This window comes from Bufo bufo, chromosome 2, assembly GCF_905171765.1.
Source record: "Bufo bufo chromosome 2, aBufBuf1.1, whole genome shotgun sequence".
NCBI lineage: Eukaryota > Metazoa > Chordata > Amphibia > Anura > Bufonidae > Bufo > Bufo bufo.
In genome coordinates, this window is record NC_053390.1 from 785,723,516 (window position 1) to 785,751,241 (window position 27,726).

General features: G+C 45.5%; 1 protein-coding gene across 2 annotated transcripts in view; it reads right to left on the reverse strand.

Annotated features, from left to right (window-relative positions):
• GRK4 (G protein-coupled receptor kinase 4) overlaps nucleotides 1-27,726 on the reverse strand; it is a 191,639-nt gene that overhangs the window by 106,059 nt on the left and 57,854 nt on the right. For both annotated transcript variants that reach the window (XM_040419179.1, XM_040419178.1), the window contains exon 2: nucleotides 5,404-5,499. In XM_040419179.1, coding sequence (XP_040275113.1) covers nucleotides 5,404-5,499 — 96 coding nt within the window. The remainder of the gene's footprint in view (nucleotides 1-5,403; nucleotides 5,500-27,726) is intronic.

Genomic DNA, 27,726 nt, shown 5'->3' on the forward strand with positions numbered 1-27,726 from the left:
TACCGGAGTTCAATGTGAACGTAGCTTTACAGCTCCATATTATAACCATGCATAATACGGCTGCCATGCACAAGTCCTCTAATATACCGCCCTCTACATGCCTCCGATTTCATACGGAGTCATACAGAGACTAATTTTTTTTCCGCCAGATTTTATGTATAGAAAAATCATGAATACTTCATGGGACTCCATATATACAGAAGGCCTGCTCCATACTCGGGAGCCGGGCAGCGAGCTATGTTGTGTGAATGGACTCTTACCAGGAGGTGATATCATTTAGAAAAATACAGACCGATTTCACCAACAATGAAGAATAAAGCTGCCAAACTTTTTTTTTTTTTTTTTTTTTTACAAGAATCATTCCTGTTCATTTAACAGAAATAAAGGCATTAATTCAGGCTCCTTTATTCGGAAAGACAAATATAAAGGAAAACATTTCACTTTCTGGCGTCGAGCGAGCTCCCAGAGATAAGGCGGCTCACACAAACACACTGCGTCACAAAGCGGGTCCTAAAAATATGAGATTGTTCTCTGCCAGAAGCAAGTGCAGGGCCAGCAGAATCTCTGTGCTGCGTAACACCAGAATACAGAAATCTGATCGGAAATATATTTAGATACTAATTACCGTAACAATGGGTTTTTTTTGCTTGTTTTTTACCATGTATCAATTTTTTCATGCAAACTAGATACAATGTATGAAAGACTCCAGGGGGCGAACACATGGGGACCCATTCACACGGTGGAGTTTGCTGTCAGAAGTTGATGTGGACACCGGGCCAAAATTCCAGCGGCAAAAACACGGAGTCTGCCTCCCAGCGCTGCAGTTCCTGGGCCAGAGGTTCAAAGCTGGGGCGCCAAGAGGAGACATGTCCCTTCTTGGTGCGGTGTCCAGATGGACACTGCTTGAAGCCACGGCGCATCAGCTCGTGGTTTAGCTCAATTCTGCGAGTGGGTCCACAGCTCTCTCCATACTCTGCTCATGGGGCATGCACTTTCTACAGTAGCTCTCTCCCTATCACAGCTAAGGGTAGTGTCCATTCTGCTGCAGCTCTCTCCCTATCACAACTTAGGAGGTGTGGCCTTTCTGCTGCAGCTCTCTCCCTATCACAGCTAAGGGTAGTGTCCATTCTGCTGCAGCTCTCTCCCTATCACAACTTAGGAGGTGTGGCCTTTCTGCTGCAGCTCTCTCCCTATCACAGCTCAGGGGAGTGTCCATTCTGCGGCAGCTCTCTCCCTATCACAGCTCAGGGGAGTGTCCATTCTGCTGCAGCTCTCTCCCTATCACAGCTCAGGGGAGTGTCCATTCTGCGGCAGCTCTCTCCCTATCACAGCTCAGGGGAGTGTCCATTCTGCTGCAGCTCTCTCCCTATCACAGCTCAGGGGGCATGTCCATTCTGCGGCAGCTCTCTCCCTATCACAGCTCAGAGGTCTGTCCATTCTGCTGCAGCTCTCTCCCTATCACAGCTCAGAGGTCTGTCCATTCTGCTGCAGCTCTCTCCCTATCACAGCTCAGAGGTCTGTCCATTCTGCTGCAGCTCTCTCCCTATCACAGCTCAGAGGTCTGTCCATTCTGCTGCAGCTCTCTCCCTATCACAGCTCAGGGGAGTGTCCATTCTGCGGCAGCTCTCTCCCTATAACAGCTCAGGGGAGTGTCCATTCTGCTGCAGCTCTCTCCCTATCACAGCTCAGGGGAGTGTTCTTTCTGCGGCAGCTTTTTCTCTTATCACAGCTCAAGGGGCATGTCCTTTCTGCTGCAGCTCTCTCCCTATCACAGCTCAAGGGGCATCACCTTTCTGATGCAGCTCTCTCTCTCTCTCTATCTATCACAGCTTGGGGGGAGGGGGGGGGGGGGGGGGGAGTCCTTTCTGCTGCAGCTCTATCTCTATTACAGCTCAGGAAAATGCCCTTTCCGCTACAGATCCCTCCCTATCACAGCTCAAAAGTTGTCTCCTTTCTGCCGCAGCTGTCTCCCTATCACAGCTCAGGAGGCTTGTCCATTCTGCTGCAGCGCTCTTCCTGTAACGGTCACAGCTACGAACAGTAGATAGGATTGGTAGCAGTTAAAGAATGGAACTGAGCATGTCCGTCTACCTCAGAGCAAACAGTAGGTGGCGCTATACAGATAAAATGTATTGTATAACTGTGCTAGACTAAAATTTGTATTACATGCAATTACAAAAGCATTTAGATCTAGTTGCTAGTTTGAAAAAAAAAATATATATATATATATATATATATATATTTTTTTTTATGAGCACTTCCTTTTAACACAGAATTTTGACATACTGCAACTCAAAATTTTCCACAGCCTCAGGACTCTTCTAGGGGATATTAGATAAAAAGAGTGTTTTTTTTTTTTTTTTTTTACAAAATTTTTTTTTAGAATAATCAAAAAAGAAAACTATGAATTAAACAATAAAAATAATAAGGCTGTGACTGCTAGTAATTGGTGAGGCAAACCTGAGGGGCTAAAAGTTAAAAATAAACAAAACAAAACAAAAAAAAAACAAAGTTGAATCTGTAAATAATTGTTCCCACAATCTCATTAGGGCCCGGCGACCCTAGTGTGCGGTGATCAGCTGTAGTAATACGTACGAGGCAGTGAAAGAGGTCGTGATGACATCACCGTGACCTCCTGCGAGGGGTCTCGCGTGAACACATCATCACGTGAGACCCAATGTAGGAGCAGTGATGTCATCGGAACCACCCGTGCCAGGACACAGCAACATAAACCACAGCCCAGGTTGTGGCCTGCATCGCAAACAGTGGTGGGGAAAAGGGAATGAAGTGTTTTTTTGTTTAAAAGTCACCGATCCTGGGGCGAGGCCTTATATATAACTGACACTACAAAGGTGTGCGTCATCTACTGGAGGCACCAAGGTGGGGGCATTAAGGAGAGGCCTCATCCATTTGGGGCACCAATGGGGGATCATTATCTATTGGCATTACAGGGGGAGCATCATATATATACCGGGCACTACTGGGGCATAAATATACTGGGGGGGGGGGGGGGGGGCATTTTATACTGGAACTTGGTATTGGTGCTGCTGATGGGTTAGAGCATTGTCTGGAAAGAATCCAACTGGATCTCTTCTAGATATCCTCTAACCCAGGGATGCTCAACCTGCAGCCCTCCAGCTTTTGCAAAACTACAACTCCCAGCATGCCCTAATAGCTGTAGGCTCACCAGGCATGCTGGGAGTTGTAGCTTTTGCAACAGCTGGAGGGCCGCAGGTTGGGCATCCTTGCTGCAACCCATCAAGTTGTAGCAAACTCTCAGATGTGATTTCAAATATCTCAGAGCACTGCAGAACCATACAATTTTACTACATCTAAAAGTAGAAAACAAACCTTTAAGGCTACTTTCACACTAGAGCTAATATTTTCGGGTATTGAGATCCGTCCCCGTTTTCATTGTCAATGGGGACAAAACGGAACGGAACGGAATCCTCCAGAATGCATTACGTTCCGTTCTCATACCAGAGAGCAGCATGGTGCGGTTTGCTTTCCGTCCTGGGATGCAGAGCAAGACGGATCCGTCATGACCCACAATGCAAGTCAATGGGAATGGATCCGTTTCCTCTGACACAATAGAAATCGGATCCGTCCCCCATTGACTTTCAATGGAGTTCATGACGGATCCATCTTGGCTATAGAAGACATAATACAACTGGATCCGTTCATAACGGATGCAGGCGGTTGTATTTTCAGTAACGGAAGCGTTTTTGCTGAACCGTGCCGGATCCAGCAAAAAGTGTGAAAGTAGCCTAAGTCTGAACACCGGCACATGCAATGACCAAGTCCCAGTGTAGAAGAAGACGGCCGCACTGACTCATAGGTCAGTAAGAGGTTAAGACCAGAGTTGGACGGTAAATGAAAAGTAACACGTTCCATCAAGGTTTTATTTCAGTTCATACCTAAAAGGCAAGAAAAAGGAGCCAAGACTCCTGCTTCCCAGAGATCAAAGCCCTGCCATAACCCCTCGCACAATTCTAGTAATTAACCCTCATCCACCGGTTATTCCAAGAATCTCCGGGAAGCTTCTTTTTTAGATTTTAAGATGGCAGAACTACTTAAAGGGGTTACCCGATTTTTGTATATCTTTTCTGGGATAAAAGGGGTTTTCCGACTCTTTCTAACTTTGAGTCGTTTGAGAAGACACCGGCGCTCCTGTGAGCGCTGCAGCCTTCTCCCTGCTCACCAAGCACAGCGCCGTACATTGTATAGTGGCTGTGCTTGGTATTGCAGCTCAGTCCCATTCACTTGAACGTGTCGTCACTGGCCTAGGGTAAGCTGCGAGAACTTTGCAGCACTCGCCTCCAACGATCCAATACTGAGGGTAGGTCATCAGTTAAAAAGTGTAAGAAAACCCCTTTAATAAAGGCACCTTTCTATGGAGGAGCCAACAAGAGCTGTATTACTGATTTCAATGTAATCCTCCATTTCCCCAGTTGTGGCGCTGTAGGGGAATTGAACACAGCTGATTTCTGAGGGTTCCAGAAGGAGATCCTACTAACATATTGTGCACTAGTCCTTTTAAAAAAAAAAGCAAAGTGTCCACTAACCTCATGGTCAAAATAATGGTTTTCAGATATTTAATCCCATCTAACAAAGCTAGAACCAGCCCTGTACTTCACATGGATCCAGAGATCTCTACATTCATTGCTCTGCTAGATTTATATCAAGCTGGCAGCTGTTGGCAGTTGAGGGACAGGACTGAGCATGTGCGACCATCTCAGTGAGCAGGACGGAGAAATTAGAAAAAAACAGCAAACAGCAGGTGGCGCTATCCAGATAGATTTCAGTGAATAAGTCAGTAGCTATAATATATTTTTCATTACATGCAAAAATATTTAGATCCAGGTGCTGGTTTAAAAATTTTTAAATTTAAGATAGTTCGATAATATGAAAATAGATTATATAGATGAGTATATCGGATCATCAAGAAGACATTCAGTGTACGTACTTATCAGAATGAATAAAACATTTGCAGATTGGGAAATTGCATAAATGGCAATTACAGTATTTAATATATTGCTAGTCGCGTAGCAACAAAAGCCTTTAGTTAATATCCCCGGAGAATTAATTCCACATTCTGCTGCTGATATTTACATCCACTAGTAGACTTTAAAGGTGAAATTAAAGGGGTATTACGCCTACAAAATGTATTTACTGAATTGTCGTATAATTTGAATTTGCTAAATGTTCTAATATAAGGGTCGTTACAAGGAAGGTTCCCATTCACAGACAGCAAGCATAATCTATACAAAGTCCAAAAGAAAAATTGATAATGTTTCATTATACAACAAAAACATTGCATTTGCTGATATCGGAAAACCCCTTTAAAGTGGATCTGTCACCAGGACTGTGTCCACCTACTGCTCTCACACTTCAGGTACTCACCCACTGTATGTCGGAGTTCTTCACAAACGCTTATGTGTGGCAACCTCAACATCTCCTTCCATTTCTTGCTGCGTCCATTCCTTTTGCCTCCTCCACCTGTCACAGAAAGAATTCATTAGATTTCTGTATCGGGGAAGTTTTGCTTCACCAACCAAAGCATGTAAAAAAATTAATAAACTGGAAGATCTTCCGCTGCAGAATTGCATGCGGAAAACCTGCAGCGCGTTTCATAAAGTTTGGAGCTGCACCATTGATCTTAGCGACCTCGATGCATTCCCCAGGGCACCCTTTGTAAATAGCTGGCATGGTACCGCCACCTGGGCATCAATCTGCCTCCCCGTGATTATGTCTTTATGGGCCAGTTTAATGTTTTTGCTGTTTTACAGTATTATAGCTTCTTACTGTATTATTATCTTTGTACGTTTGTAAAGCCGAGGGGCCCAATGACTGGCGCCTGCGCATTCCTGCGGACAGGGTCGGACTGGGATCCTGGGGCCCACCACAGAAAATTACACTCAAGGTCCAACCGATATGATCAAAAATTTTTAATAGGTTTTGAATCAAAGAGATAGACCATAACGGCAAGTGGTTGGCTCCAAACGCAGCCAAATTGTTTATTTTTCTCTTGAATCTTTGGGGGCAATTTTGGTATCAGAGCCTGGGCCCATTGGAGGATCCTATGGTAAGCCAGTCCAAGGCTGCCTGCGGAAATGCTGCAGAAGAGCTGCAGCACATCCATCCTGTGTGAACATAACCTTAAAAGATCTTTGTTCTCTAATTCACCATCAACAGAACTTTAGAGAAACCAGAACGTCAAACCTACCAGATAGTAGTATACATTGAAGAGAAGGGGGCACATAGCAATGGTTAGACAAGCCCTCTTCCCCTCACATTATGGTGTTGGGTTTTTCCATGCAGGACTTTACTCCTTCCATGACTTTCTAAAAGACCCTTGGGCCAATTCCCCACAAATTTATTAAAAAAACTGTGTAGTTCTTCTACAGGTTCTCACCATCAAGTGGCGGAGAAGATGGAGCATCAAGGACTAAGGCCCCTCTCCATCCAAGGGCTTCATGGCAGCCCATGATGCCCATTAGTTTAGCCTCCCTCACCCCACTCCCATTATGGTGTTGGGTTTTTCCATGCAGGACAGAAGAACTTGGTCTACGTTACCGCTTACATGATTTTTTCAATGACCCTTGCGCCAATTCCCCACAAATTTATTATAAAAACTGTGCAGTTACTCTATAGATGGGTGTCATCTACAGGTTCTCATCATCAAGTGGCGGAGAAGATGGAGCATCCAGAACTGAGCCCCTCTCCATCCAATGGGTTCATGGCAGCCCATGATGTCTATTAGACAAGCCTCTCTCACCCCACTCCCAATATGGTGTTGAGTTTTTCCATGCAGGACAAAAGAACCTGGTCTACATTACTGCTTCCATGATTTTCTCAATCACCCTCGGGCAAATTCCCCAACAATTTATTCAAAAATGGTATAGTTCCTCTATAAAGCGTTGTCATCTACAGATTCTCATCATCAAGCAGCAGAGAAGATGGAACAACCAGGACTAAACCAGTCTCCATCCAAGGGCTTCATGGTAGCCCATAATACCCAAAGATCATGATATTTTTTTGGGCTCTTTGTTGAAGGTATACATTGTATAGACCTCCAGCAGAAGACTTCGAAGTACACTACTGTATCACCATACAGTGGTCTATGTAGTCCATAACTTAGCAGATTTTCCTTTCAGGACTCTAGGAAAGCTGGGTGATAATCCCAGTGGAAGCTATTGTGGTAGTCAATGTCCGTCGCCGATTTTTAGGGGCAAATTCTAACCTTAGTGATCGGCAGCTTCTTTTTAACTCTTGGTGCAGCCTAAAAAACATCAGGGAACGTCAACACGATAACACGCAATGGTCGGTAAATGGTTAACTTGATGCACGTGACCCATTAGTATTAGATCTGGTACTTGGCTGATTTCTCCAGGAAGGAATGTAATGGGGGGGGGCTGTGTTACGAGACAGACAGTCCTTTAAACCTTCCAAACCTCTGGCCAAACCCCGAGGGATTCTTGCCGTCTTGAGAAGGATCCCACCTCACAGAGAGCGTTCCTGCGCTTACGTCCTCGCTGTTCTTACAGGAACAGTATCATTTACATTCTGAAAACCGCTTTTTCAACTACAGCCAGTAAAAACATTACAGCGTGTCTCGTGCCAAAATCTGTCAAATCAGGGGGGTGTGATTGTCTCCTGAAATGACCCCTCATTGTCTGATGCAGGGAAATTTTTATATTTTTTATTTTTTTACACTAAATCCTCACTTTTTATTTTATTTGTTCTTTTTTACTTAGTTCACTTACTGGTTTTCTCTCCAATCCAGCGCCTAAAAGCTCTACTAATAATACCAAAATGGGGGAAGAGGAATTTACCCCATAGTCCTTCACATATTTATCTCAACAGTGGGTCCATTGGGGTACATTTTCTGGTAACCTGACGGTACCACGCGTACGCCGATGCATCAGCCTCCAGAGCGGGCGAACTTGGACAGAGAGTGAAAGCAGCGACTCTCAGTTTTGGCTGAACAGGTCTATGAGATCCATATTCCTTGATAGGACGTACGGACAGGCGAAAAATATTCAACATTTTTCAAACCAGCCCCTGGATCTGAATACTTTTGTAATTGCGTGTAATTACAAAATTAGCATAGCCACTGAGCTATTCAATAAAATGTATCTGTATAGCGCCACCTGCTGTTTCTTCCTTTCCCTATTTCTCTGTCCCCCTCGCTGAGGTGGATGCATGCGCTCAGTTCCATCCTTCAAACTGCCACCAACTTTTTCTACTGTTAAAACCTGTGAGAGTTGCAGGAGAAAGGACATGCCCACTGAGCTGTGATAGGGAGAAAGCTGCAGCAAAAAGGACACGCTCCCTGAGCTGTAATAGGAAGAAAACGCCACCCATCCCTGTGAAAAGATACTCCTCCTGAGATGTGATAGGGAGAAAGCTGCGTCAAAAAAAGGATACACTCCCTGAGCTGATAGAGAGAGAGCTGCAGCACTATGTACACGCCCCTTGAGAAAGGACACGCCCCTGAGCTGTCAGCTTCAATTAACTCTAGCAGGGCAATTGGAGATTTTTTTTAAATCTAATTTCTAACTGCTTTAATGCCAGGGTCAAATACAGCCCTACCCTGATATTACATCTGGCATAAACTACCACTGAGAGAACACACATATACAGTAGTATGGCACCCGTTTATTGGTAAGTGTCATCGAGCCCTTGGCTATTGGTCATGTTATGGGGCCTAAGTCACCCTTAGGGCGCATTCACACGACCGCGCCGTTTTTCGGTCCGCAAATTGCGGAACGGATGGCCCAGTATAGAAATGTCTATTCTTGTCCGCGATTATGGATAATAGGACATGATCTATATTTTTTGGGGGGCCGCGGAACGGGACAACAAAATTACGGAACGGATGTGGACCCATTCATATACGGTCGTGTGAATGAGCCCTTAGTCTGGCTCTATTCACATCACGCTAGAGGAATACGTCAGGCATACACCCTAATGTAAATGCTCTCACGCACACCCAGATTTTTTTTTACAACGGGATTCAATGGCTCCAGTGGCGTATGTCGGTGAATACTACCGACGTAGCCAAAAATGAGATGTGAACGCACGTTTCCTCCACATGGGAATGTTTCCCATCTTCATTCCTACAGGATAATGAGCTTCTCATGGGATGAAATGTCAGCAGGTGTGAGTGACCTCAGCGGTCTCCACAAAGTATTTAACACTTTGGGGCTTTCGCTTTAATGTAGTCAAAGAGATCTGGAATGAATTAGCGGCTTCCAGGATGGGAAATAGCCAAGTATACAAAAGGTACAAGACCTGGAATGACAGAGGCAAACACAGCTCATCCGGGGAGCCAAGCCAAAGCACACAGGCTGCATGCAGACCTTCAACTTGTTCCTACACCGCCGGGCCGCACATCGGCCTGACCTCATGGTCTACATGCAGGCACCGAGAGGATCTGCACAGCTCAAAATGTTCCATGAAAGCCTAACCATGGACAACACTGAAGATTCATCAGCAGGGTTTCCTTCAAAAATGTGTCCTCAGAAAACAAACTATTGTTTAAATCACAGTTTTTAGGTCACACATATATATATATTTTTTTTTACCATTTTTGGCGGTTTTATTTTCAACGTCACAATCAACGTTAATCCAGAAAGCTAACAGTTTTCCCACTGTCCCCTAATCCTAATAACAGAGTGACAAATCCTGTTCTGTACATATCACTTCTCAGTAGTCATAGCATTATCATCACAGACAGGATTACAAAGGATTCTGTAGCAAATATTAACACTGATTTTCTCAGGTGTTCAAATACTTATGTTCAGCAGTGAAAGACAAATACATTCTTTAAAAATCATACAATGTGATTTCCAGATTTTTATTTTATTCTGTCTCTCAGAGTGGGAATGCACCTACAGTGTGAATTTCAGACCCCTCCATGATTTCTAAGTGTGAGAACTTGCAAAATCGCTGATATGTGTAAACAACGAGACAAGGAAACAATATGGGGATGAATGATCGTAGTGACGATCATTCATCCCCATACAGAACCCATGATTGCTGTGTGTAAATACAGCAAAACGAAAGTGGGGTGATGATCGGGAATTAATGTTTCGTTCCTGATCTCTGTTCTGTCTATTGGTCCCTATTCAACGGGTGCTCCCGAGGCTCTGACATAAGACTGTCCATAAAGAAATATGCATTTCCCCAATACAAAAATGAAGGACCTCCTTTGGCTCTGCCAAGGTGAACACATGAATTCAATTAGTTCCTTGGCAAGAAAGTGGGTGTCTCCTTACAAATATTGTGCTTTAGTCATAAACACTACCATCCAATACAGCCAATGAACTTTCGGCCAAGACGCCTGACCTGACTACCTACAGTCTCCATACACAAGTTAAGAGCCAGCAGAGTTAATGCCACACCAGCGCTACGGGACACGGCAAACAAGGAAATGTTCTCTTTCTGAGGTTTAATGTGCTTTGGATATTAAACAATTTTTTGGTCTCCTCTCACCAGAAGACCACACAACATCTTCAAGAAAAAAAGCAAAAGTTCCAAGGAGAAAGTGGCTGCAAGATGTGAGGGGTCAAAGTCAAATGAATTCTAATTTGCAAAGCGCTGAGCCAAGAATACTATATAGAAAGTTCTTCCAGGAGCCCACATGCATTAGACTTGGGCTATACGGCCACTTTTAGTCATGGGCTACATCGCAAATAATAATAGTGAAAATGCTTGTGTTCCTGCCTTCCAGGTCGTTTGACCACGGTAGATCCAAACCTGCTGAATTTTTCAGGAACCACATTCACTAGTATTAGTTGTGATGGGCAGCACAACAACATTTACAAATTAGTTTTTTCCGGTGTCAGCATTTTGATGGCCTATCCTCAGTAGAGGCCACCAATATCAGATCAGTAGGGGTCCAAAAACCTTTAGTCATGGGCCACGTCGTGCTACTACATCTCAAATAATGATACAGCAACTTTTAGTCACGGGCCACGTCGTGCTACTACATGGTAAATAATAATAGTGAAAATGCTTGTGTTGCTGCCTGACAGGTCGTGTGACCACAGTAGATCCAAACCTGCAGAATTTTTGAGCGACCACGTTCACTAGTATTAGTTGTGATGGGCAGCACAACATTTACTAATTCTAAGTTTTTTCCGGTTTCAGCATTTTGATGGCCTATACTCAGTAGGGGTCCAACTCTCGGCCAAGCAATCGCTGCGACTTCATCATTGCTTACACTAGGCGGTCTACTTGCACGCAGACCACTTAACGGGCATTGCCTAGAACTTGAAAATGGAATGGCTTTTCTTCCGAGCAGCGTCTGGACTCCCTGTCTATGGTGACTAAGGTGATGGTGTGGTGAGCTGACCAGCTATTCATCTTCCTCCTGACACATTGCCTGGGACTGCCTTGTCCTGTTCACTTGAATAGGATGAAGCTGCCATCCACTGGGTTGTCGCGAATCGGGCATCCACTGATTTGATATTAACAGACAATCCAATGAAAGGGGAAAACCCTTTAATGTTGCGCGGCCACGTTTTTTTCCACCTAAATATATTTCACAAAAGAAAATATGTGCACATAGCATTGACCCTTAGCAACCAGCAAGTCACAGACAGAGCAGTTCCATGTAGGTTTACACTGGACGGAGGGCAGGGTAGGATCAATAATGTTCAGCAAGTCATGAACCAGGGCAAGACCCAGTCCACGTTAGGCACATAGGCATTCTGTTTTAAGGGGAGAATATATGGCCTCACAGAGGCACCATATGACAAAATGTGCAATTAGAGGCAAGCATTCTTTTCATGGATGCTGTAGGACCCTACTGCTACCCTTTACCCAAAATGCGTCCTCAATTCAAAAGAAAGACTACAGAGATCTGCACCAGATTGACAACAATGTTAGACCACGCCAGTAGCTGAAGTGCATACACACATGAATTGGGGCAGTTAGGTGGGCCTTAGGTGGAGAATCCAAGGCGGGTCCTGACACTTTGGCAAAAAGCTTTCTCAATGTAGGGACCCCTTCCCTAGAGGAAACTTGTTCTGGGGCACCTCGAGTAGACAGGACCAGATGACCATGAAAGAAGGATGTGGCATGTTGAATTTCAAAGCCCAATCATTTTGTTGTGGCTGGAGATAAGCTGCCACCATAACTGTTTGACAAGTGGCTTATTCCTCTCTCCCCATTCGGAGCATGTGCATGCTCGGGCAAACAGAGCACACGTGTGTGGGGAGTACTTTCAGAGCAAGCATTCGGAGGACAGCTATTGAAAGTGTGAGGCCATATGCCTTAGATACGTTAGAGTCAACAGCTATCCCTGCGACATTCCTCCGTACACATGTCCGTCAGCTCAGCCAGAAGTGCGTGTGTTCTGAAAGGGGAGAGAGGAGAAAGCTGCTGCTAGACTCCTCTGGCTGGTGACTTATCCACAGAGAAAAAAAGGATTGGGCATGTTGAAACCCAACAGCTCCCAATAGATGGCAAATCCTGACATTATGGTCAGTCTTTGAAGCCAACTGGCAGCAGGGTTACAAAGGACGGCCAGCTAGATCATTTTAGGGCTGACGGACCTCCTGTAAGTTTGTGTGATTAGACAGGGTTTTGTAGGCATCTTTCCTAATATTTTATGCTCAAAACTTCCAATCCATTATTATTGGAAAAGAAGCAGAAAGTATAGAAAGTATTTAGAAAGTATAATCCAAAACACAGCCAGGTTGAACCCGACCAAGTGCAGTTTGTACGTTCTCCCCATGTTTGTGAAGGTTTCCTCCTGGTACTCTAGTTTCGTCCCATATGCCATACTAAGACTTTTTAAAACAATTTCGATTGTGGGATCCAATGGCGATAGGGACTGATGTGAGGGATGACAATCTCTGTACAGCGCTGCGGAATATGTGAGCGCTACATAAAATAAAAAATAATAATAATAGCCCAAATTGCTTTGCCAATGTAGGATCAAGTCCTGGGCTGAGCTTTACTTCCAGATGACCACTCAATCCAGGTCATCCACCAGTTGTCGGCTAATGGGGGAACCGGCAGGCTGCCACAATGTATAATCATGATCTGGCCATGAGATACTTAACATGGCAGGTTCTGAGACTAGACATAAGAGGCGTGAATGGAGACGTGGATCCTACTGAAGCTCAGTTTTACGGGAAAAAGTCACCATTTATATACCATGAAGGGCAGATTTTCCATCTGGATTCTGCGCTCCTCGTCTGTCTGCGCTGTGTTCCCAGCAGTCACCTTGCTCACGTAACTCCTGGCCTTTTCTCTCTGTTTATCCTTCAGGCAGAAGTGACATCCGAAAGCCACTCAGGGACGTCATTGCCAGACGCGCAGGGGGATGCACAAGCTGCCTGCTCTGAAGACGCGCTGTCTCCTGGGCTTTCATGGGACATCTGTGCTGACGTTGCGTCACCGCCATCTGCACTACACTGGCATGTACTGTAATGTGCAACAGAGGAACTTGTCAGGTCTTCCTTTTTTTCTTCTTGTAACGTAAACAACTTTTTCTAAAACCGAACACGATATTTACATTGGCAGGGACCGCCGCTGTCAGAGATGACTGCCACTAGCCATGTCTTCTGGAGAAGGACACACTAACGATAGCCAACTGAATACACGGCCCCCCATTTCTTGTGGTAAAATTTGACTTTTGCAGCTGAACAGGTTCAACCTCCTATCTAGAGAACGGGGTTCCCCAAAGTGAAGGAGAGCGCACCGTACATACACAGTGTGCTCTCTCCCTTTATCGCTATGGGAGTTCTTTTTCGGAGGTCCCATAGGCGCGATGTGCCGTGCATTGTCCTAAGCGTCGCCACCATTCAGTTCACTTTTGGAGTACGTGATCTTTGCCATTTGAGTGCAGCTTTTACTCGCCATTATTTTAGGTTGCTTAAAAATAATATATATATATTACATTTACTTGGGCTCTATATGCGGGATTATTTATGCACAAGTATGGCTCACAGTGATAATAGTATGTGTGCACTCTATGCCACCATAACTACAGTATAGTGAGATTTGGGCAACTATACCAGTATTATTTTTGTGCTGTTTGTGTTTTAGGTCACGTCACCCCCACATTTACTAATGAAACCGACCCCCACTGTTTGCCGCATCACCTCTCACACTGGTAATAGTATTTGTGCACTGTATGGCACCATGACTACAGTATAGGGAGATCTGGGCAAGTATAACGGTATTATTTTTGTGCTGTTTGTGTTGTTTGTGTTGTTTTAGGTCACGTCACCCCCACATTTACTAATGAAACCGACCCCCACTGTCTGCCGCATCACTTATCACGCCGGTAATACTATTTGTGCATTGTATTTTATTTATTATTTCTTTATTTTATGCACTTATATAGCGCTACTATATTCCTTTACAGATATTAGCATCAATGGGGCTCACAAACTAAGTTCCCTATCAGTATGTCTTTGGAGTGTGGGGGGAAACCGGAGAATCCAGAGGAAACCCACGGGGAGAACATACAAACTCCATGCAGAGGTTATCCTTGGTCGGATTCGAACCTAGAACCCCAGTGCTAACCACTGAGCCACCGTGCTGCTGTATGGCACCATAACTACAATATAGTGAGCTTTGGCAAGAATAGTGGCATTACATTTGGACTGTTTTTGTTGTTTTAGGTCACGTCACCCCCACATTTACTAATGAGACCAACCCCACCTTTGTTTTCCGCATCACCTCTCACACTGGTAATATTATTTGTGCACTGTATGGCACCATAACTACTGTATAGTGAGATTTGGGCAAGTATAGTGGTATTATTTTTGGACAGTTTTTGTTCCGTCACCCCCACATTTACTAATGAAACCAACCTCCACTGTCTGCCTCATCACCTCTCCCACTGGTAACCGTATTTGTGCACTGTATGGCACCATAACTACCGTATAGTGAGACTATTTTTGCACTGTTTTTGTTGTTTTAGGTCACGTCACCCCCATATTTATAATAAAACCAACCCCACCTTTGTTTGCCACATAACCTCTCACACTGGTAATAGTATTTGTGTACTGTATGTCACCATAGATTCAATATAGTGAGATTTGGACAAGTATAGCGGTATTATTTTTGGACTGTTTATGTATGTTTTTTTCTTTTTTGTCTTGACTTTCTTTCATAGACGAGGCCTAGCGTCTTGTTTGGAATGGTTACTGGGGCGACCGCTCCATACACGTAGTAAAACATGGCTGCTGTTGTAGTACACGTATTATAGTCCCGGGAGGCTCCGCTCGTAGATCCAAGCAGCGCACCTGTCAGCGAAAAGTCTTATCAGTAACAATATAAACCATTACTTGTTTGTCGAGGGATCATAAAAGCAAGGAGACGCATGTCACGGCTGCCAGTGTCAACATACCTGTCGGGTTTCCAAGCTATCCCCATCTTGAAGTCGGCAGGGATGCATCTGACTGCGCCGCCAGTAGACTCCATTGAGGGGGAAGTCCGCCCCATTACAAAAGGCAGCGAGGAATCTGCTGCAAATGACCGCATGTGTCAACACGCTAAGTGCTGCGGCGTTATCGAGTCACACACACGGAGACAATGAGCTGGAAAGCAAAGTGCATTTTCCACAGCTTATCTTTACACTTAGTCGTTGCAAAAATTGTTTATCAAAACGCTAAATTCTTTAGTATTTGTTTTAGCTGGCGTCACCCAAAGCTTAACAGCATTTCTACCGAAAATCAAAAAAATAAATAAAAAAATGTTCCGCGGTCATTTCTGAGTTACTACTGTTAATGGTTAAACTGGGCAAAGGCGGATATACTGCCACCAGGACAAACCCACTAAGATGTGATAACAGGAGGAATGTCTCCACAGTATGACAACTGATCTGACAACCATGAAGAAAACTGTAACTTATTGCCATACCTGCATCCAAGCATCAGATATCACTTAAAGGGGTTTTTCAGTTTGCATCAAAATCCTTTGAATTAATTGTTTATGAAGCTAGCTGTAAGGGCTCATATACACGGCCGGCCGCAAATTGCGGATCTGCAAAACACGGATACCGGCCGTGTGCGTTCCGAATTTTGAAGAAACGGAATGGCCGGCCCAGAATAGAACAGTCCTATCCTTATCCTTAATGCGGACAATAATAAGACACGTTCTATTTTTTTTTTCTGGAACAGACACGGAATGCACACAGAGTCATTTCCGTTTTTTGCAGCCCCCATTGAAGTGAATGGTTCCGCATGCAGGCCCCAAAAAAATAAATAAAAAAAATACGTTCATGTGCATGAGCCCTAATTTTTTTTATATATTTATATATTTACCTTTATTGCTCCTATCGCCCGTTCTGGGCTGTGGTCACATGACCATGTCCATGTAGCTCTTTCTTATTTCCTGTGATGTTATGTCCATGGGCGGGGCAGTGATAGGGGAGTGTCTATGTAACCAACTGGGTGGGAGGAGCTATAAACTAGCTGGGAGTTGTTAGGGGCAGCAATAGAGGAGTGTCTATGTAACTAGCTGGGAAGGAGGAGCTATAAACTATCTGGGTGTTGTTAGGGGCAGCGATAGGGGAGTGTCTATGTAACTAGCTGGGTGGGAGGAGCTATAAACTATCTGGGTGTTGTTAGGGGCAGCGATAGGGGAGTGTCTATGTAACTAGCTTGGTGGGAGGAGCTATAAACTAGCTGGGCGGTGCTGGAGGTGTGGCAGAGGAAGAAGCAGTGCATCATGGGTTTGGTTGGATACAGCAACAGGAAGTGCTACATACAGGATGGGAACAAACCAGAGAGATTGGTTTACATGGTGAAAATAGATGGTCCGTATTAAAAAAAAAAAAAAAAAGCATGGGGAAGATGTACATGGGGTAAGCAACTACAGGAGCAGATCTGTTAAAAGCCATATTGATCCTGTAAAAACACCTTTAAGGCCCTCATACACATCAGATTGTTGTTGGTCAAATCTGCCATTTTCAGCAGGACCATTCGACAATATAATGTGTATGAGGACCTCCAGATAATAGTGCCATATATAACCCACATAATCAATAGAGCTCAAATAATATGCAGGAGCTAAATACTTCTCCCTTAAAGGGTTATCCACTTTATATTGAGGACCTATCCTGAGGATAGGTCATCAATATCAGATCGGCCTGGGTCCGACTCCTGGCTAGTACGAGCAATGCCTTCTCTTCATTGTTGACCTGCTCAACATCGCAACTGCAGCGGTGTGCAGGCATATGTAATTACAACTACGCCGTCCCATTCACTTCTATGGGATGGCTCTTTCCTATTCAAGTGAATACTACAGAGCTGATCGGCGGAGGCGTCGGGAGTCAGACCCCGGACGAGCTGATATTGACGGCCTATCCTGAGGACAGGTCATCAATGTAAAGAAAGTGGACAACCCGTTTAAGGCTACTTTCACACTAGCGTTCGGGGCTCCACTTGCGAGCTCCGTTTGAAGGCTCTCACAAGCGGCCCCGAACGCATCCGTCCAGCCCTAATGCATTCTGAGTGGACGCGGATCCGCTCAGAATGCATCAGTCTGGCACCGTTTGTCCTCCGCTTCGCTCAGCAGGCGGACACCTGAACGCTGCCTGGCCGTGCGGAGGCAAACGGATCCGTCCAGACTTACAATGTAAGTCAATGGGGACGGATCCGTTTGAAGTTGACACAATATGGCTCAATTTTCAAACGGATCCGTCCCCCATTGACTTTCAATGTAAAGTCAAAACGGATCCGTTTGCATTATCATCTGTGCAGATACCAGACGAACCCGCTCTGAACGCAAGTGTGAAATTAGCCTAAGGAGCCCACATAATAGGGCCGTTTCTTGGACCGGGTGGCCGCCCAGGGCGCTGTCAGAAGGGGAGCGCCGGCAGGGCACAGCAGGAGAGGAGCGCTGCGCTTCCATTGTGGAAGCGCTCACTCATCTCGCCGTCCTCAAAATGTGTGTCCCCTCCCTGTTCCTCTGATAGGCTGCCGCCTAGTGCTGGCAGCCTATCAGAGGCTGGTGCAGGCGGCGCGATGACATCATCACGCCGCCTGAGCCAGCGAGGGACACAGGCCGGAAGAGGCCTGCATCGCATCGCTGGAGGAGGTAAGTATAAGTTGTTGTTTTTATATATATATATATATATATATATATATATATATGTGTACAAATTACAATACTGGCACATAAGGGGGGCTGCTGGCACATAAGGGGGCTGCTGGCACATAAGGGGGACTACTGGCACATAAGGGGGACTACTGGCACATAAGGGGGACTACTGGCACATAAGGGGGACTACTGGCACATAAGGGGCGATGCTGGCACATGATAGGGGGGACTACTGGTACATAAGGGGGACTACTGGCACATAAGGGGGTCTACTGGCACATGACAGGGGGGGCTACTGGCACATAAGGGGGGACTACTGGCACATAAGGGGGACTACTGGCACATAAGGGGTGATGCTGGCACATGATAGGGGGGACTACTGGTACATAAGGGGGACTACTGGCACATAAGGGGGTCTACTGGCACATGACAGGGGGGGCTACTGGCACATAAGGGGGGGCTGCTGGCACATAAGGGGGCTACTGGCACATAAGGGGTGCTACTGGCACATGATAGGAGGCTACTGGCACATAAGGCGGGCTACTGGCACATGATAGGAGGCTACGGGAACATAAGGGGGGCTACTGGCACATGATTGGGGGCATCTATGGGGGCACATCTTACTGGCACATGATTGGGGGGCATCTGTTGGGGCACTTATTACTGGTACATTATTGGGTGGCACTATAGGGGCATCTACTGAGGCTAAAAAGAAGGGGTATTTTATATGGGGGCTCTGTATAGGGGCATTTTATACTGCGACACATTATGGTGGGTACTATGGGAAAGGGGGGAGAGGAGCACTATGGGGTCATCTACGGGGGCACTGAGAAGGGGTATTTTATATTGGCACATTATGGGAACATTAGCTCAACTGGGGGCATTACAAGGGGGTATGTTTTGCACATTATAAGGAGAATTATTTCTACTGGGGGGCATTATGGTGGGCTTTATTACTCCCCCATGGTATGACCCCCTAGTAGCAGCACCAGCCTCTCTCTACTCTGCTATCCCTCTGCCCCTTCTCCAAATCCTTATTATGAAATCTTTCTTATTAGGATGAAACAACATCAGCTCCACCGAGACCCCAGCCAAAGTGTGGAAGTGGTGTCCGAGATCCCCAAGAGCCAAGCCAAGTAACTGTAAGTTTTCATGTGGAATATGTTTATGTTATACACATATAGCCTACACTGTGCCACACAATATACAGTATACCGCTACACTGTGCCCCACAATATACAGTATACCTCTACACTGTGCCCCACAATATACAGTATACCTCTACACTGTGCCCCACAATATACAGTATACCTCTACACTGTGCCCCACAATATACAGTATACCGCTACACTGTGCCACACAATGTACAGTATACCTCTACACTGTGCCCCACAATATACAGTATACCTCTACACTGTGCCACACAATATACAGTATATCTCTACACTGTGCCCCACAATATACAGTATATCTCTACACTGTCAACTTGAGGAGAGGAATAGAAATAAAGTTGCGGCACTCACCGAAATGTATCAAAGGTGTCTTTTATTGTGGCTTCCTCAACAGGTAGCAGAAAGGATCCGGGGCGGACACATAGTTGCAAGCAGCGACGGCCGTTTCGCGCGCTAAGACGCGCTTCCTCAGGCCAGTGGCCGTGTGGCCTGAGGAAGCGCGTCTTAGCGCGCGAAACGGCCGTCGCTGCTTGCAACTATGTGTCCGCCCCGGATCCTTTCTGCTACCTGTTGAGGAAGCCACAATAAAAGACACCTTTGATACATTTCGGTGAGTGCCGCAACTTTATTTCTATTCCTCTCCTCAAGTTGCCATTTTTCTACTACAAACTATTTTCTGCTGAGCACCACGTTGAGAAGTGTTTCTCACTGCATCTGGTTCGGTCTAAATACGGCGTGATCAGTGTATGCAGTGCCGCCTGATTATCATCTACGTCTCCCTTCATTCTATATCTCTACACTGTGCCCCACAATATACAGTATACCTCTACACTGTGCCACACAATATACAGTATACCTCTACACTGTGCCCCACAATATACAGTATATCTCTACACTGTGCCCCACAATATACAGTATACCTCTACACTGTGCCACACAATATACAGTATACCGCTACACTGTGCCACACAATATACAGTATACCTCTACACTGTGCCACACAATGTACAGTATACCTCTACACTGTGCCCCACAATATACAGTATACCTCTACACTGTGCCCCACAATATACAGTATACCTCTACACTGTGCCCCACAATATACAGTATACCGCTACACTGTGTAGGGGTTATACTGTTTATTGTACAGCATGGCACAGAGGTTATATTGTCCGGCATGGTGTAACCTCCATACATTTTATGTACAGTATACAGTAATCCGCCTTGCCATCTATGCTTTGAATCTGGTTTTATATGTTACTTGGTTTTTGTACATTTACTTGCGTGTGCTAGTTGAGACCTGCTGTGATTGGGTTTTAGTTAGTTATTAAATGCTAACATGACAGTTTTTTGGTTTTGCACATTATTGATGATTGTATTTCACGACTACTCGTCTAAGGGTATTGCCTTCCTTTATACTGCAGTTCTCCTGTACCACTCTGCCTGCGACTTTTAGCAGTTTAAGCAGTAATTTATGATTTTATTTTGCTCTCAATAAATCTTGTGTTAAGCATAAAAATAAGAAAATAAAAAATATATGTTGAGACGGTTGCAAATACTCTTCTGATATGATTTCATCGAGCAGTTTTGATGGGGGGAGTCTTTTTGACACTCGCCCTGTGAGAAATTTTACCTAGAAACTGCTCTGCTGCCATATATTTCTTACATAACAACACAAAACATTTCGATTCCCAAATACCACCACCATACACTGCTAAAAATACTAGGGTACAATGCTAAAAAATGCTAAAAAATACCAAGGTTACGCTTTTGGCAACTGCCAAGTTTACTACAACCCGACAGATTACTACATTAGAAATGGTTTTCAATGTCAATTTATTAAATCATATACTGTATAATAAGACTGGCTCCAGTCTTGGTGAAAAATCTGTTGGCGTAAAATAAGTCAAATTTATTAAAAGGCATGGACCTCGTAATAAATTCGGTACATCCTCTAGCAGTCTGTGTGCCAGAAATTAAAATCTACACCCGCTATTTTTCTGGCCTAAATTCTAGTAAATCTGCCTGGCCGAGGAAGGCCGTGTCCCTCCCACTAACACCCAACTACTTTTCATGGCCACTTTGGAAAAGTGGTGAGAAAAGTTGCAAATGATGGCACAAAGTTAAACATGACTGGTTTGATAGGGATTGGGCCCCTAGGCAACAAGCAAAGTGGGCTCCAGTGCTTGCTTTTTTTAGACAGTTTTTTATAACTTAAACCCACATAATACCGCAATATAGTACCATATATATATAACACATAATCTATAATGCTTAAATAATATGCAGTATCTAAATAATAATCCCTTAAAGGGGTTTTCCAGGAATGACTTAAAATGGCACTTGCATACACTACACAATGGTGAGCGTTCCTGTCAGGCTGCTCAGCCATGATGGCATATCATAGTATGACATCATTACCATCAGTGTAGAGTAGTGTTAATGTGTAGTGTGGCCCCATCCACTCACCTACCTAGGCAGCTCTGCAAGTGGTGACAACCAGTCCTTTTCACATTCTAGGCCAAGTTGCTGGCAGCCATTTTAATTAATTCCCGGAGAACCCCTTAATACTGGTGTATATGGTGAATATGGTTCCTACCTAAAACAGCATTTCAGTTACCAATAATGCCACTATACACTGCTAAAAATACTGGAGTTCCCTCTCCTGAGGGCTTTTTGTAACTGCCCAGTCTGCCACCACTCGACAGATTACAACATAATATCAATGTAAACTTATTAAAGGATATATAATTAGACGGAAGCCATTCTTAGTGAAAATTCCAGTGGCGTAAAATAAGCCAAATTTATTTATAAACTAGCAGAAGGACCCGTCTTCGCACAGGTATATTTCATCTATTTCATTAAATTTTTGTGTGTGTCGTTAAAAGATATCGACAGTATCCACTATAACAGTAACACCTACAGTACCCCGCCCCTTTAACAGAGACCTCCACAGCATCCAACCCCCTTAACAGTGACCTCCACAGCATCACGCCCCCTTAACAGTGACCTCCACAGCATCACGCCCCCTTAACAGTGACCTCCACAGCAGCCTGCCCCTTTAACAGTGACCTCCACAGGGGACGCCCCTTCATTAGTGACCTCCACAGAACTCCATCTCCTTAACAATGGTTTCCACAACACCCTGTCCCCTTAACAGTGGCCTCTACCGCAATCTTCCCCTTAACACTGACCTCCATAGCAGACCGTCCCCTTAACTGTGACCTCCACAGCAGCCTGCCCCTAGGGTGGCCAGAGGTCCGGTTTTAGGCCGGACAGTCCGGCTTTCAGACTCCCTGTCCTCCATCTGGAGCAGGGCCTGGACGGACACAGGGATGTCCTTTTGAACAGCTCACTCTCAGACAGCAGCACTGTACTGTCTGAGTGTGAGCTGCAGGGAGAAAGTCACCCTCCCTCCCACCTCTGCAGCTGACAGAAGTTGATTTTTCCCTTAATTTTTTCAATCCCCATCGGCTGTGGAGTGGGAGGGGGCGCATCCTAACCGGGTCTGGGGCGTGGTTTAGTGGGAACTGGGGGCAGGGTTTTTAAGTTTGTCTTTACCTGCCCATTTAACCATGACCTCCACAGCACTCCAATCCCTTAACAGTGTCATCCACAGCGCCCTGCCCCTTTAAAGCTGACCTACAGCAGTGAAAAAAAATGGCTGGGTTGTTATGGAAACCTGGTGTAAAACTGTGTGTATGTGGAGACTAAGGGCCTGAGAGCTTCTATTGGCTGATAAGGGTCATGTGACCAAGCTTCTATTGGCTAATGCATTTTTTGGGAATATCTCGGGAACTGTACATCCTAGAGAGCTGAGGCCAGGTCTAAAACCTTCCCGGACTTCTGATGTACCCGTGTGCTAAATTTTGTGATTGTAAATGCGACGGCTCAGATTCCTTTAGCGGACATACATACACACACACACACACACATACACTCAGCTTTATATATTAGATTTGACATATCTTCTAGTAGTCTGTGCACCAGAAATTTAAACCTACGCCATCTTCTTTTCTTGTGTAATTTATAGTAAATATGTCTGGCCAAGGGAGGCCACCTCCTTACCGCTAAGACAAGCCCACGTTTTCAGATCACTTTTGAAACGTGGGGGGAAAAATAGGGCAGATTAGGGCAGAAATATGGTGTACACCATACTATGTGCCTTTTTTAAGCCCTAAAATGGTGTAAATAGTTTGACGTATCTACTAGGGGTGCACCGAAATTTCGGCAGCCGAAAATATCGGCCGAAAATGCACCTAATCCACTTCGGCCGATATGGTTACATATCGGCCGAAAATATGGGGTGTGGGATTTGTCACCCACCATCTGCGGGCGGGCGCCGGGCGGGCGCCGGGCGGGCGGTTTACTTTGTCACTGCATCTTTATTTTACCTTACAATCGTGAGGCTCCAGTAACTAACAACTCTGCAGGCAGAGCGGAGGCCGGCGTAACGTCACTTACTCACGTGACGCGCCTGCTCCGCCTCCTTCATTCATAAAGTGGGCGGAGCAGGTGCGTCACGTGAGTAAGTGACGTTACGCCGCCCTCCGCTCTGCCTGCAGAGTTGTTACTGGAGCGTCACGATTGTAAGGTAAAATAAAGATGCAGTGAGTGATTAGTCTGCTGTGAGCAGCAGGGCCGGGGCTGTTATGGGTAGGGGGATCGGTCTATGGCACTGCTATGGGGAGGGGGGATCTGTGCACTGTTATGGGGAAAGGGATCTGTGCACTGTTATGGGGAAAGGGATCTGTGCACTGTTATGGGGAAAGGGATCTGTGCACTGTTATGGGGAAAGGGATCTGTGCACTGTTATGGGGAAAGGGATCTGTGCACGGTTATGGGGAAAGGGATCTGTGCACGGTTATGGGGAAAGGGATCTGTGCACTGTTATGGGGAAAGGGATCTGTGCACTGTTATGGGGAAAGGGATCTGTGCACGGTTATGGGGAAAGGGATCTGTGCACTGTTATGCCCATAACAGTGCACATATCCCCTTTCCATAACAGTGCACAGATCCCCCTCTCCATAACAGCGCCACCCACAGATCCCCCTCTCCATAACAGCGCCACCCACAGATCCCCCTCTCCATAACAGCGCCACCCACAGATCCCCCTCTCCATAACAGCGCCACCCACAGATCCCCCTCTCCATAACAGCGCCACCCACAGATCCCCCTCTCCATAACAGCGCCACCCACAGATCCCCCTCTCCATAACAGCGCCACCCACAGATCCCCCCTCTCCATAACAGCGCCACCCACAGATTACCCTCTCCATAACAGCGCCACCCACAGATCCCAGTCTCCATAACAGAGCCACCCACAGATCCCCCTCTCCATAACAGCGCCACCCACAGATCCCCCTCTCCATAACAGCGCCACCCACAGATCCCCCTCTCCATAACAGCGCCACCCACAGATCCCCCTCTCCATAACAGCGCCACCCACAGATCCCCCTCTCCATAACAGCGCCACCCACAGATCCCCCTCTCCATAACAGCGCCACCCACAGATCCCCCTCTCCATAACAGCGCCACCCACAGATCCCCCTCTCCATAACAGCGCCACCCACAGATCCCCCTCTCCATAACAGCGCCACCCACAGATCCCCCTCTCCATAACAGCGCCACCCACAGATCCCCCTCTCCATAACAGCGCCTCCCACAGATCCCCCTCTCCATAACAGCGCCACCCACAGATCCCCCTCTCCATAACAGCGCCACCCACAGATGAATTTCATTCATGAAAAAGAATTATTAATAAAATCATTAAAAAAAAAGTATTTTAAAAGTATTTGGGCAAAAAGGCAGTTTCGGTTTCGGTTTTCGGTCAAGGGCATCCTGAATTTTCGGTTTTGGTTTCGGACCAGAATTTTCATTTCGGTGCACCCCTAGTATCTACCCCCATTATGTTTGTGAAGTATGTTAGTAAGTAGGGGGTGGTAATGGGCATGGCAGAGGGCTCCTGCAAAAGGTAAAGAACATATATAATCTTTGCTCCACCATAAGTCATGATGGGAGTGACCTAAAAAATTTGGTTGATAGGTTTCTCCATCACGTTGTTCTGCAGAGCAAGCGGCAAGAAGGGTTAAAGCGCAGTGTACACAGGGCTAGGATTCCCTCAGCCAGCCATTGTTCACTGGTGTCAGCCCCTGACGTCAGATAGTGTCAAGCTCACTGAATCTGCTGTTGATTCTTGTGGGAAAAACACCTCCACAGCTGCCACCAGCGGGCCAAGAAGGAACAATGACCTCCTCTCATGACCAGTTTTGTAGCATAAAATGAATAGCTGAGAAGGCAGCCCGTTCAAGGCTCTCCGTGCTCACAAGGTAATTACCTTCTGCAAAGTCACATGCAGGAAGGTAACAGACCAAGCAGGTTGTCAGCTACAGGAGGAGATTAGGAATATCATGAAAAAACGCCATATGGTATAATCTTCGCACCATGTTTTTTGACCTATGTATGAAGAATCTCTTAGCTAAAGCTACACTGCAATTTCTGACACCTGACCCCCAGACATACCAAATTGTGCTCCGACAGTCACACATGCGATTTTGTCATGTGTCTTTTTTCCCCCCATGTCAAAGTCTGTTACTAGTATTGATAAGTCACGCAATAAACACTGCCCATTTTTCCAGTCGCAGTCAGGATATATTTCACATGTTACCACACCACAGCTACTGTGCCTCTCCATACTGTCCGTACAGATAAAGTCCACAAACAAAAATCCAGGGGTGGTGTAAGGCGGGGTCCACATGCTGTAATTTGTTACCGAAAATAAAGACGAAGCAACGAAACGATTTACAAGTGCTGGAACTTTCTTTACGTTGTTTATGTCTGTACAGATGTATGTCATTAAAATCATCCAAGGAGCAAAGGAGGCTATACAATGGCCAGAAATAAAAGTGAGAAGATATGGGGTGGTGTTGGCCCCCATTGCCATCCCCTTTATCCATATCACTGCCTTTATGGCTTTTCTTAAACACTATAGGGGTCATTTATTTATCTGAAATACGCTCATTCCAGGTCTAAAATTGTGGGTCTGGTGTGGGCGAGGAAGGGGACGGGTCGGCAGGCCTGTCTCATTCATCATTTTCTACGCCTGTTTTAGAAGTAGAAAAAGGTCTAAATGTAAGACAGCACGGAAGCTACCTTACATTTGGAACTGGTTATGGAGAGGCAGGCGTGTCTTTATAACTTCGGCGGATCCACCACCAGCTATGGGCCTTCTAAAATGGCGATCTTAATAAATGTATCCCTATATGTAAATGAAGCTAATAAATGAGCTCGTGCATCCAAATCATTCATCATGTGACCCCCTAAGAATGTCATGATCCTACTCTGGAATATTTAAACAAAGACTTATTTTGAAGCAATAGGAACAAGACTTGCCTTTAATTCTAAATAATTTTTGGGGAATAGGTCAGGATAGGTTATCAATAGCTGATCAGTAGGGGGCTGACTCCTGGAACCCCTGTCAATTAAAAAGGTTGTCCACAGCTGATCGGCAGGGGTCGGGTGTCGGACCCCAACGATAGATCATCAGTTAAAAAGTGTTGGAAAATCCCTTTAAGTGATGGGCTATCTTCAGGATAGACCATTATTAGCTGATCGGCAGACTTCGACTCCCTGCCAAACAGGGAAAGGCGCAGCATTGGTGGGTGTTCAGGGTATCAGATCCCTGCTGATCAGCTAGTGGCGATCTATTCTGAGGATAGGCCAGTGGCAGTGCTTGGTATTGCAGCTGAATCCCACTCACTTGAATGGGACGGAGCTGCACAAAAGTAATGTGACTGATGGACGTGACGTCACTGGTCGAGAAAGAAGAGTCAGTGCATACCCAAGAGCCGCAGGCCCTTTCAACAGCTGAACGGCGAATACAGCAGAAGTTGGAACCTCAAAAATTAGATACTGATATCCCCTATCCTAAGGTTAAGTCATCAATTTAACTCTGTTTAACGTATTCCATCCCCCATCAGTAAGAGACAATGGGGCAGGACAGGAGGTCCACAGCATATTGATGGTCCCCTAGACCAGGTCCAGAATGAGCAAGGAAGCAGCAGATGCAGAACTGAGCAAGCAGGCTATGGGCAAACATAGGAGACCTCGCATCACTACATACCTGACATCACTCAGGTAGAATCTAATGGACAGGGACTCATCGGAAGAGGAATGAACATATAACTCTTCAAACTGCAAGTACTCCAGAGTCCAATTTAATGCTTTGTAAGACATGGGGACAACCTCATTTATCTTTATAGCATACATTACATTGTATTCTATATTATACTGGTTGCTGGTTGTAGAGCACCTGAAGCGGAAAAAAAAATAATCATACAATAGACGTAGAGGGAACACAAAGAGTAAAGCGCGCTGGGGACAATTTTTGTCATACTCCATGATCAAACAAACAATCTTCTTGGCTAGCACTTCTTTAACCTTTCTCCTATCAATAAGACGACGTTGTTGACTCGCGCACT